The sequence below is a fragment of the Salmo salar genome, chromosome 12, assembly GCF_965601325.2.
Source record: "Salmo salar chromosome 12, fSalSal1, whole genome shotgun sequence".
NCBI classification, from domain to species: domain Eukaryota; kingdom Metazoa; phylum Chordata; class Actinopteri; order Salmoniformes; family Salmonidae; genus Salmo; species Salmo salar.
In genome coordinates this window covers 33520961-33534553 of record NC_138302.1, presented here as the reverse complement: position 1 = coordinate 33534553, position 13593 = coordinate 33520961, and the positions used below count along the sequence as shown (strand labels likewise).

Below are 13593 nucleotides of genomic sequence, written 5' to 3'. Positions count from 1 at the left end.
TGTGAAATGTCAGAATAATAGTAGAGAGAAGGATTTATTTCAGCTTTTATTTCTTTCATCACATTTCCAGTGGGTCAGAAGTTTACATGCACTCAATTAGTATTTGGTAGCATTGCCTTTAAATTGTTTAACTTGGGTAAAACGTTTAGTATAACCTTCCACAAGCTTCCACAATAAGTTGGGTGAATTTTGGCCCATTCCTCCTGACAGAGCTGATGTAAATGAGTCAGGTTTGTAGGCCTCCTTGCTCGCACACGCTTTTTCAGTTCTGCCCACAAATGTTCTATAGGATTGAGGTCAGGGCTTTGTAATGGCCACTCCAATACCTTGACTTTGTTGTCCTTAAGCCATTTTGCCACAACTTTGGAAGTATGCCTGGGGTCATTGTCAATTTGGAAGACCCATTTGTGACCAAGCTTTAACTTCCTGACTGATGTCTTGAGATGTTGCTTCAATATATCCACCTAATTTTCCTCCCACATGATGCCATCTATTTTGTGAAGTGCACCAGTCCCTCCTGCTGCAAAGCAGCCCCACAACATGATGCTGCCACCCCCATGCTTCACGGTTGGGATGGTGTTCTTCGGCTTGCAAGCGTCCCCCTTTATCTTCCAAACATAACGATGGTAATTATGGGCAAACAGTTCTATTTTTGCTTCATAAGACCAGAGGACATTTCTCCAAAAAGTACGATCTTTGTCCCCATGTGCAGTTGCAAACCGTAGTCTGGCTCTTTATGGCGGTTTTAGAGCAGTGGCTTCTTTCTTGCTGAGCGGCCTTTCAGGTTATGTTGATATAGGACTCCTTTTTCTGTGGATATAGATACTTTTGTACCCGTTTCCTCCAGCATCTTCACAAGGTCCTTTGCTGTTGTTCTGGGTTTGATTTGCACTTTTCGCACCAAAGTACGTTCATCTCTAGGAGACAGAATGTGTCTCCTTCCTGAGCGGTCCCATGGTGTTTCTACTTGCGTACTATTGTTTGTACAGATGAACGTGGTACCTTCAGGCGTTTGGAAATTGCTCCCAAGGATGAACCAGACTTGTGGAGGTCTACAATTTTTTTCTGAGGTTTTTGCTGATTTCTTTTGATTTTCCCGTGATGTTAAGCGAAGAGGCACTGAGTTTGAAGGTAGGCCTTGAAATACATCCACAGGTACACCTGCAATTGACTCAAATGATGTCAATTAGCCTATCAGAAGCTTCTAAAGCCATGACATAATTTTCTGGAATTCTCCAAGCTGTTTAAAGGCACAGTCAACTTGGTGTATGTAAACTTCTGACCCACCGGAATTGTGACACAGTGAATTATAAGTGAAATAATCTGTCTGTAAACAATTGTTGGAAAAATTACTTGTGTCCTGCACAAAGTAGATGTCTTAACCGACTTCCCAAAACTATAGTTAACAAGATATTTGTGGAGTGGTTGAAAAACGAGTTTTAATGACTCCAACCTAAGTGTATGTAAACTTCTGACTTCAACTGTATGTTAACATGGGCTATTTTGAGCACTTTTCTGTAAGGCTTGCTTGTTTGTTTTTATTGCTTTACTGGGAAGCTTAGCAGAAGTAAATATTCTCATGTTATTTATGTTAGTGCAGGGTGAGCTGCACACAGTGGACTTCATACTAGAGCACACACCGCCACAGTGCTAACAGCATAAATTTGGTTCATAGGCTACAATTGCTGCATAGAATTATACAACTGTAAGATCAGCAGAGGCATTCAGGGCAGTTAGAGGGACATAAATTAGATTAATTCCATTGTGTCTTCCAATGCTCCTGGTGTAATGTACATTTGCTAAAGCATTATGATGATTCAGCGACACAATGGTAGGGATTAACTGAGCTGGGCTTGGGTCATTAAGTCATTGTCTCAACGCAGCCTCATAATGCTGTTTTATTTTTTATATTTCACCTTTATTTAACCAGGTAGGCAAGTTGAGAACAAGTTCTCATTTACAACTGCGACCTGGCCAAGATAAAGCAAAGCAGTGCGACCAAAAACAACACAGAGTTACACGTGGGATAGACAAACGTACAGTCAATAACACAATAGAGAAATCTATGCACAGTGTGTGCAAATGTAGAAAGATTAGGGAGGTATGGCAATAAATAGGCCATAGTGGCGAAATAATTACAATTTGGCATTAACACTGTAGTGATAGATGAGCAGTTGAGGATGTGCAAGTAGAGAATAGAGATACTGGGGTGGAAAAGAGGGGTTGGCTTTGGGGATAACCAGTGAAATATACCTGCTGGAGCGGGTGCTACGGGTGGGTGTTGCTATGGTGACCAGTGAGCTGACATAAGGCGGGGCTTTACCTAGCAACGACTTATAGATGACCTGGGGCCAGTGGGTGTGGTGACAAATATGTAGCGAGGGCCAGCCAACGAGAGCATACAGGTCGCAGTGGTGGGTAGTATACGGGGCTTTGGTGACAAAACAGATGGCACTGTGATAGACTACATCCAATTTGCTGAGTAGCATTGGAGGCTATTTTGTAAATGACATCGCTGAAGTCAAAGATCGGTAGGATAGTCAGTTTTACGAGGGTATGTTTGGCAGCATGAGTGAAGGAGGCTTTGTTGTGAAATAGGAAGCTGATTCTAGATGTAATTTTGGATTGGAGATGCTTAATGTGAGTCTGGAAGGAGAGTTTAGTCCAACCAGACACCAAGGTATATGTAGTTGTCCACATATTCTAAGTCAGAACCGTCCAGAGTAGCGATGCAATTCGGGTGGGCGGGTGAGGGCAGCAATCAGTTGAAGAGCATGCGTTTAGTTTTACTAGCATTTACAAGCAGTTGGAGGCCCCGGAAGGAGTGTTGTATGGCATTGAAGCTTGTTTGGAGGTTTGTTAACACAGTGTCCAAAGAAGGGCCAGATATATACAGAATGGTGTCGTCTGCGTAGAGGTGGATCAGACAATCACCAGCAGCAAGAGCGACATCATTGATAAATACAGAGAAAAGAGTCAGCCCAAGAATTGAACCCTGTGGCACCCCCATAGAGACTGCCAGAGGTCCGGACAACAGGCCCTCCGTTTGACACACTGAACTCTATCTAAGTAGATGGTGAACCAGGCAAGGCAGTCATTTGAGAAACCACGGCTATTGAGTCTGCAGATAAGAATGTGGTGATTGACAGAGTCAAAGCCTTGGCCAGGTCAATGAAGACGGCTGCACAGTACTGTCTCAGCTGATAATTTTAGAAAGAGAGTGTCCAGATTGTCTAGCCCAGCTAATTTGTAGGGATCTAGATTGTGCAGCTCTTTCAGAACATCAGTTATCTGGATTTGGGGGAAGGAGAAGCGGGGGGAGTGGGCTTGGGCAAGTTGCTGTGGGGGGTGCAGAGTTGTTGGCCGGAGTAGGGATAGCCAGGTGAAAAGCATGGCCAACCTAGAAAAATGCTTATTGAAATTCGATTATCGTACATTTTTCGGTGGTTACAGTGTTTCCTAGCCTCAGGGCAGTGGGCAGCTGCTCTTATTCTCCATGGACTTTACAGTGTCCCAAACCTTTTTGGAATTAGTGCTACAGGAAGCAAATTTATGTTTAAAAAAGCTAACCTTAGCTTTCCTAACTGACTGTGTATATTGGTTCCTGACTTCCCTGAAAAGTTCCATATCGCGGGGGCTGTCTGATGTTAATGCAGTATGCCACAGGATGTTTTTGTGCTGGTCAAGGGCAGTCAAGTCTGGAGTAAACCAAGGGCTATACTTGTTCTTAGTTCTACATTTTTTGAATGGGGCATGCTTGTTTAAGATGGTGAGGAAAGCACTTTTAAAAGAACAACCAGTCATCCTCTACTGACGGGATGAGGTCAATATCCTTCCAGGATACCTGGGCCAGGTCAATTAGAAAGGCCTGCTCGCTGAAGTGTTTTAGGGAGCGTTTGACAGTGATGAGGGGCGGTCGTTTGACTGCGGACCCATTACGGACGCAGACAATGAGGCAGTGATCGCTGAGATCCTGGTTGAAGACAGCAGAGGTGAATTTAAACGGCAAGTTGGTCAGGATGATATCTATGAACTTTGCAGGCTAACTCCACCCCCTTTGGCAGTTCTATCTTGTCGGAAAATGTTGTAGTTGGGGATGGAAATTTCTGAATTTTTGGTGGCCTTCCTAATCCAGGATTCAGACACGGCTAGGACATCAGGGTTGGCGGAGTGTACTAAAGCAGTGAATAAAACAAACTTAGGGTGGAGGCTTCTGATGTTAACATGCATGAAACCAAGGCTTTTACGGTTACAGGAGTCAACAAACGAGAGTGCCTGGGGAATAGGTGTAGTGCTGGGGGCTACAGGGCCTGGCTTAACCTCTACATCACCAGAGGAACAGAGGAGGAGTAGGATAACGGTACAGCTAAAGGCTATAAGAACTGGTCGTCTTCTGCGTTGGGAACAGAAAATAAAAGGAGCACATTTCTGGGCATGGTAGAATAGATTCAGGGCATAATGTACAGACAGTGGTATGGTAGGATGTGAGTACAGTGGAGGTACACCTAGGCGTTGAGTGACGATGAGAGAAATTGTGTCTCTGGAGGCACCAGTTAAGCCAGGTGAGGTCTCCGCATGTGTGGGGGGTGGGAAAAAAGAGCTATCTAGACATGTTGAGCGGGACTGGGGGTTCTACAGTGAAATAAAACAATAACTAACCGAAACAGCAGTAGATAAGGCATATTGACATTAGGGAGAGGCATGTGTAGCCGTGTGATCATAGGGTCCAATGAGCAGCAATAGGTGAGTCAGGGAGCCGTTCGGTAGTCGCTACTACGCTAGGTGAGTGGGAGACATGGCTTTCAGAACGCTAGCGAGCAGGGGCTAGCAGATGGGTCTTCGGGGACATCGCAACGGAAAAGCCTGTTGAAACCACATCGGACGATTACGTCGGCAGACCAGTCGTGATGGATCGGCGGCGCTACGTGTCGGCAATAAAGGGTCCAGGCCAATTGGCAAAAGAGGTATTGTAGCCCAAGAAATAGCTGGTATACCTCTTCGGCTAGCTGGGAGATGGGCCTAGCTTGAGGCTAGCTCAAGGCTAACTGGTGTTTGCTTCAGGACAGAGGCGTTAGCCAGCAATAGCCACTCGGTTGCATCTAGCTAGCTGCGATGATCCGGTGTAATGTCCAGAGCTTGCGGCAGGAATCCGGCAATGTGGTAGAGAAAAGCAGTCCAATATGCTCTGGGTTGATATATCGTGCTGTGCAGACTGGCAGGTTTTGACCGAGCTAAAGCTGGCTGGTGTCCGAGCTAACGGTGAAGACAGCTAGCAGTGGCTAGCTGACTACTAGCTAGTAGATAGTGAGCTGGCTAACTTCTGATGGGGGTTCCAATTATAAAGTATAAAAATAGCAGATCCCTACCACATTGGGTGAGGCGGATTGCAGGAAAGTATATTCAGTTTGTAGATGGAAAGTGAGATTAAGATATATACAAAAAAAACAAAGAAACTAGTTGAGGTAAGATCATGGGACAAGACAAACACAAAGACTGCTATGCCATCTTGGATTGCCAATAAATAAAGTGAAAGGATCCGGGAACCCAAATTATTTGGGTAGAGATGAGAGGGAAATATTAGCAATTGTATTACACCTGTGATTGAGAACACCTCCTGAATGCTCATGCACACACACACACACACACACACACACACACACACACACCTCCAAGACATTGGGTTAAATGTGGAAGACACATTTCAGTTGAATACATTCAGTTGTACAACTGACTAGGTATTCCCCTTTCCCACTGATTTCCCCCATTCATTACAAATAGATCAATGTCCGTTATTGTTACGTCCGCTCTCTACGCGTCTCTTCTCCACTTCTTCATCGATTCTCTTCATCCCTCCATTTGTATGTATCGCTCCCCCTCTTTTTTTACATCCATTAGTCCAAAGAAAGAGATTGCTAATTGGAACAAAAGCTGTTGGAATGAGAAACAATGGTCGGATAGGAGGGAACAGAGTTTCCATCCCAAATAGCACCCTATTCACTCTTTAGTGCACTACTTCTGACCAGAGCCCTATGGGTCCTAGTCAAAATAATGCACTGTATAGGGAATAAGATGCCAATAAGACGCAGCCAGAATGATTAACGATTATTCATTAGCTACTTTTTTCAATTACAGTTCAGCCTTAATTGTTTTTGTTTGTTTATCTCGACTCTCAGACACCCAATTAGCCAGTCTTTATTAGGGGAGCAAGGAGAAGAGGGAGGACGAGGACAATGATACGGATCATTTAAAATAGGCTTCCTTTTGCTCTTCTTATGTAACCTTCACTCCATCACAAGGGACTGGACAGGTAACAGTGCTCACCTGCTAGACAGGTACCCTAGTGGTTAGAGTGTTGGGCCAGTAGCCAAAAGGTTGCTAGATCAAATCTGGTGACAAAGTAGAAATCTGTTGTTCTGCCCCTGAACAAGGCAGTTAACCCATTGTTCCCAAGCTGTCATTGTAAATAACAACTTGTTCTTAACTGACTTGCCTAGTTAAATAAAAAAGTATAATAATATTGCTTTCATCCTCTGTTCAGATTAGTGCAGGTAAAATCGTAACAGGTCTCCCTAATTCACAATAGTGAGGATTCCTAAACTGGGCTGAGTTTAGGTTTGGCTTTGCATTGAGCCCAGAATCAAAGGTTAGTTGAAGTGCTCTGTGTGTCAACTAGCTAGATCCCAAACATGAACATATGGATCATGTGTGTACTCTGTCTACAAATGCTATACTAAATTACAATCTGCTTCTCATAACTCCACTCTCCTGTATGGTTTCTATTTACAGGACTAACATACCACGGGAAAAGCCTTTCAGCAGTGACAACACATTCCTAGCTGTAGAGTTCCTCAAGGTGCCATTGTGAATTAAATTAGATCGGTAACATTGGCAGTAGAGTATGTGATCACTGTGCATTATTCAAAACAGAGTATCCCCAGCCAACAACATCGACCTTACCTCAACTGTCATCTTTGGCTGGCAAAACAACGGATTTAAAATTACGTTCCGCATGGCCTGTGTTCTTGCTCTTTGTTCAAATCAAACCAAACGAGAAGCGAGGAAGCCTTTGACGCAAATCAATTCGCTCTCCCTTTTCACCACACAAACAGCTTCTCCTTTTCAACACAGGGTTATCAGCCCTGTCCAGAAGCCTACAATCTAGCGTGATTTACCATCCTGCACCAGACAAATATTATTTCATATGCTTTGTTTCCCTTGGTAATAGAACACAGACGACTTGTGTCGTCAGAAATAAGGTACCTCATTTATAAAACGGACTTACGATCAGTTTTGATCTTAAATATGACTTACGTAGAATACCACGTATATGTAGTTATTTATAAAACCTTACTTTGACCTGGAAATGATCTTATCTCTACGCAAAGTCTAGACTTGACATAAGTGATTTTCCTGCTGGTTATGTAGGGGTATTGCCGTTTGGGACGCAGATACGTCCAAGCATGTGGTGAACTTTGCTTTAGCTTTATGAACAATTTGTTAGGAATAATCAATTAAAGGTGTGAGGAATTAATTGCCAGACGTTAGGTGTTTTGAATTAAAAACAGGATGGATGTTCTATAAATAGTGTGTCAAATTAGAAAAAAGTAACCATGGCTGTTCTTGCATTATTGGAAGATTGAAAACCGTGCTTTTAGAAGGGAGAGAGTTTTCAGAGACCGGAATGACTTTTTTACGCATGATGATCCATGTCTTATAAATCGCTATCGTCTCCCAAGAAATGTTCTGTTAGATTTGTGCGTGGGTATATCACAGCCATCATTCAGCCGCATCCTGCCACAAATGCTCGAGGCGATTCCACACGTATTGTCCACGACGTACATTAGTTTCCCATTTACAGCCGACGAACAGACGCGCGAGAAAGCCGAGTTTGTCCGCTAATTAAATTTCCCAGGGGTCATATGTGCAGTTGACTGCACGCATTTTGCCTTACGCGCACCGTCTGTAGATGAACATGTATATGTTAACAGGAAGAATTTCCATTAATTGAATGTTCAGAACAGCTGCGATGCCCGTATGCAACTACTCAATGTATGCTCCAAGTGACCAGGGAATACGCACCACTCATTCATTCTGTTGCACAGCAGAGTAGGCCTGCGTCTAGAAGCTGGTGAGAGTGGAGGCGGGTGGCTTCTCTGTGAGTTATTTAAAAAAGTGTATAATAGCCTATTAAACGTGCAAAAGAATGTAACACAACGATTAGGTGTGTTACCCTATTAGGTGACTGGGGTTATCCACTGAAAACGTGTCTTTCAGTATCTTTGCCGGTCCAGGAACAGCAGACGAAATGCGCTACAATTTGGCGCACGGCAGAACTAGGTTGGTTGTAGAGCACACCATCGGACTGCTGAAGGGCAGGTGCCGTCAATTTGAAGGTCATTTGAGATTTACAGATCACAGGTGCGTAAATTACAAATGGGCTTCTTAAAACCTGCGTAAGCAAGTATCTTTTATGAATCGAACGTAAGCACACCGTCGGAAATGATCTTACGACTAAGTTCAAGTATAAATCATATATATATATAAATGAGCCCCCTGGTAACTTTTTTTTGAAGCTAGAGAACTTAAATGGCTTCTTTCTCTGTTACTGATGCTGGCACCATACTCCCTCCTGTCTCTGTCTGTCTACTGTTACAGTCTGTTGGTATGGTATATGGATGACACCAGTTATGCTGATTTCAGTGTTATACATCCCTCAAGTATAACACTCTGACAAGGACCAGGGCTTTATACACTCTTGCACAGTCTGCAGCTGTAATGATGGTTGCCATTGTGCGTTGAGTACCAGAATGACAGCAGGTACTGAACATTGGGTTGGATCCACTATGGTGCAGAACTGTACACGGAGCAGGTTTAGCCATAACACTACGTGTCTCAGTAAACTGCCAATGGTGTTAAGGGTTATTCTGCCCACTGTGAGGAGGGGAGCCCAGTGCCACTGCAGAGCAAATGAGTGTATGTCTGTGACAGAATGATCTTTAGACTGCATTGATCTCTTTTCTCATTCATGGAGGTGTGTGTGTGTGTGTGTGTGTGTGTGTGTGTGTGTGTGTGCGCAAACATCCACAAGTATTTGCAGGGGACATGGAAAGGATATAATACAATTATATTTTGTTATCCATTTGTGACAGGCTGGAAGCAACACATGGTCAGCCACAGGAGTATGCCGCCCAATATGGGAAAGTTAATTCCCTTCCTGTGCATTTTGGTAGAGAGTGTAAAATCATCAACAGGTATCCCTAATTCACAATAGTGTTTTTTCCACAACAGACTGAGAATAGACCAAAACAGAGTCCCCTGAACCAATGATACTGTACCTTAATTTGGAGGGCCAATGCGCTGCCTGTCAGTCAAAGTGACACATCAATGTCTCTCTCATGCATGACTGGGCTGGAGATTTCTATTTTCTGTCATCTGCATTTGGGCCCCTACAGATCTGCTCTCACACTGACTCGCTCTGTGCCGATTTCTGCTTCGCCGCACCAGTGATTCAGAGAGCTGGAAAGTGTGATGGAACTTGTGATGTGTCTGAATATGATTTTCTCTCCTTTTGGTGCTTTTTTTTTATACATCGGCCCATTCCAGGCCCACAGGGAATGTGCAGAGTAGTCTTATAGCTTATTGTGTGTCGGATTCAATTCATTGTCAGTTTGCAGGTTTATAGTTAATCAAACCACTAACTTCTTACCTTTTAATATAGGACAACTCAGTGTATTCTGGATGCATATATAAACACCTTTACCAATGAAGCAACATTGCAGTATAATATAAGGGAATGTCGTTATTATGAGGCGAATCCATGTTCGCCGTTCAAGTGACCGCTGGGTGTCACTGTTGCATCCGAATCGATGTAGAGTTTGGTCGCTGTCCACGGTCCTGAAATAGACAGCGACAGCTATAACGGAGGGTGAATATCTCCGCCGCTGGATGAGCTATCAGCGTGGCATTTCTTTGAAGAGACATTGGAATATGAGTACCTTACACAAATATTTGTTTGAAAGAGCTACCGGACAAATAGTTTTTACAATATGCAATATTATAAAATTGCCAATGCAAGGCATAGTAACGAAATGGTCTATTTTGCACAATAATGATCTAAGTCAGCAAAACTTTAATTGATATAAATGTCACTGGTGGCACAATGTGTTTTGAACATTAACCGTAGATGGCGCTATAACGAAACGTGTGCTTAAGGTAGCAGCCTAACTACCAAACGCACTGCAATTTCTCAACCCTCCCGAACCAGACACCCAAAAGCACTCGCGTGGAAAGGAGGTTGAGTAAAGCCCCCAAAGGATACGGGAGGACAAACGCTCTAACGCGCATTAGTTCGTCGCTTTCTTCAGAGAGGAAAGGTACCCAATAGACTTCGTTCTCCGAGAGTCCACAGTACATATTGGGAACAGGGATTTTGGAGACCAAGTTGCAGAGAAATCAACTGATTCATATTTTGTTCCACATCTGCTTTGAGGAATGCTACTCTAATACGCGACAAACCAGACCGTATCGTTCCAGTTATCCGGACAACCTGCAGCGACTAAAATCGAGATTATTTATTTAATTTGCAAAGTGACATAATGCAATCTAAATCGTAGGATTAAAAACAGACTTCGCTCAAATTTCAAGAAGTCAGAACTCTGGTTTAAGCTACTGTTCGCGTATTCAATTAAACGAAAACTTATGGATACAATCTTACATCTGACTATTTTCTCGGAGTTGAAGCATTAAAACGCGGGCGGCGTGCAGCAGTTTCAGCACCTAGTCGAGGCCCAGGTTGCGAGGTTAACGATGTCGGGGGTCGCTTGTTTGGTTGCGTGTTTTGGGAAATGATTACTGGCAACATCGACGGTAAAATAATGGTTAGAAGATGGCTTGTGACGTTCAAACCGTTCAGGTAAGAGACAAAAAATGTGTAGCCTAATATTTCCACTCTAGGCTTTGGTATTCATTTATAACACCCGGCACATGTGTTACAAATGAATATATTGTCATGGAATAGCCCATTTCTTTTTTAAAAGCATGGCCATCCTGCATGCGCGTGAGTGTGTTTGGTAATCTGTGAAGGAGTCTCCCGACAACACCAGCTGTTTTTTTCCTCTAACAGAGAAACGAGATTAAATTAGAGATGACATTACTGTGTTCACAGCTATATCCGTATGTCAACAGTAAACACGTAAAGCGCATTATCAACCTAGCGAGCGGTAATAAGATGCTTATCGCTTGGTTTGCTTCATTAACATGGCACCATATTCCCAAATGGCACCATATTCCCCATATAGTGGACTACTTTTGACCAGGGCCTACACACAATACCCCATAATGTCAAAATGTAATCATGTTTTTCGATAGTAACTACAAAGATACAATTGTCTTTCCTAACTCAGTTGCCGGAGAGAGGAAATACACCGTTCAGGGATTTCACCATGAGGCCAATGGTGACTTTAAAACAGTTACAGAGTTTAATGGCTGTGATAGGAGAACTGAGGCTAGATCAACAACATTGTAGTTACTCCACAATACTAACCTTAACAGAGTGAAATTAATGCATCCTGTTTACAACAAGGCACTGAAGTAACACAGCAAAACATTTGGCAAAGCAATTCACTTTACTGAGTACCCCTGCGAATATTATGGGTATGCTTGTAGTGGTTAAGGACTGGGGCATTTCTCAGAATAAAAAATAAACGGATTGGAGTTAAGCACAGGTAAAACCCAAGAGGAAAACCTGCTTCAGTCTGCTTTCCACCAGGCACTGGGAGATTAATACATTTTTCAACAGGACAATAACCTAAAACACAAGGCCAACTCTATACTGAAATGCTTAAAAAGAAGACCGTGAATGTTCCTGAGTGACCAAGTTACAGTTTAGACTTAAATCTACTTCAAATCTATGGCAAAACCTGAACATGGTTGTTTAGAAATGATCAACAACCAATTTGGCAGAGCTTGAAGAAAAATAAAGAAAAAAAAATAGGCTAATGTTGCACAATCCAGGTGTGGAAAGCTCTTAGAGACTTACCCAGAAAGACTCACAGCTGTAATCACTGCCAACGATGCTTATACAAAGTATTGACTGAGGAGTGTGAATACTTATGTAAATGATCCATTGCCCATATCCTTCTTTAGTGGATCCCGTGTGGCTCAGTTGGTAGAGCATGGTGTTTGCAACGCCAGGGTTGTGGGTTCGATTCCCACGGGGGACCAGTATAGAAAAAATGTATGAAATGTAAGTCGCTCTGGATAAGAGCATCTGCTAAATGACTAAAATGTAAATGTGGTGCATCTGGATTTTCTCCATTCCCTCAGCCTGTCCCCGAAGGGGTTAACATTGATATAAATTCTCCATTCTGTGAATTTTTAAAAGTATTTTTATAAACCCCTATAATTTTCTCTGGTTCAACCTCAAATCCTAGTGTGCAGATTAGAGGTTCAATCAGGCTGCATTTAGATAAGGCAGCCCAATTCTGATATTTTTTTTCACTAATTGGTCTTTTGACCACTCAGATCAGCTCTGAAAAAGATCTGATGTGAAAAGATTCAATGTTAGGGATCGAAATTTATTGGGGGGGGGGGGGGGGGGGGATGGGGCTGGTACAACTCAAGGTGTCTAAAAAAATGCACCCTCCCGCCCCCACCCCCTCCCCCGCCCCCTTCCCCAAAGCTACAAATGACCCTCCCCTTGTACTGTAAGTAAAATGAACAAACTCCCCCCTCATAGAATTAACTCAAAATGTATGTTTATGAACACAAATAAATATAGCTTATAAACGTGGATATCAACTTTTCCAATTCAGCATGCTTTTGTGGCACAGTCGATGCCATGCAGGGCTACTGGCCAGAAGGTTGAGGGTTCACTGACCACCACAGACGAGCTCACTCTCCCTGCCTGTTTCATTACACTACGATCAGAGCCGACTGCAGGCAATCAGATTTTCAACATTTTGATGCTATATTTCTAATTATATAAAATATATGCAACAAATTTTCCACCAACAGGTTTTTGTGTCAATGCAACACACAACCAATGAAACAAAATATATCGACTTCGGGGACTTCAATATCACTTCAACACCACACTAAATAGACTGTCAATCTAGACAAACGGAAAATACATCCCTCCCTACTCAGTATCGAAGGCTTGGCTTGACAATCTATGAATGTCATGAAACTTTTTTGTGTTTTGTAACAGATGTCTCTTTCCATTCATCAATTGGCCACTGCACAGTTTGGATTAATATATATATATTTTTATTTGTCATTTAAAAAAAAAATATATATATACACAGATTATTAAAAAGAAAATGGTATAAAGATAGGCATTATATTGTTAGATTATAGGAGTAACTCTGGTAGGCCTGAAACGGTCTTCCTCACCTCGGAGTCAGTTGGAGCACCGTGGCGCACTGCCTTCATATCATAGGCCCGCAGTAGCTAGAGATTAATAACAGCCACACCATACCTTCACAAGGTTTGGTCTCTAAACTTTATTAGGGTAATATCAAAAGTAAGTAAAGCCATTGCTTATAGGGAAAATACGAGCAGAAGAGTGAATGTAAACCAGGGGAAAAAATAAAC

General features: G+C 42.8%; 1 protein-coding gene across 1 annotated transcript in view; it reads left to right on the top strand.

Moving 5' to 3' along the window:
• Window positions 1-10253: 10253 nt before the first annotated feature.
• The window catches only part of LOC106564922 (alpha-1,6-mannosylglycoprotein 6-beta-N-acetylglucosaminyltransferase B), a 145999-nt gene continuing 142659 nt past the window's right edge, over window positions 10254-13593 (top strand). Inside the window, exon 1 of the mRNA XM_082958859.1 lies at window positions 10254-10912. Coding sequence (XP_082814985.1) covers window positions 10845-10912 — 68 coding nt within the window. The 5' untranslated portion in view covers window positions 10254-10844. The remainder of the gene's footprint in view (window positions 10913-13593) is intronic.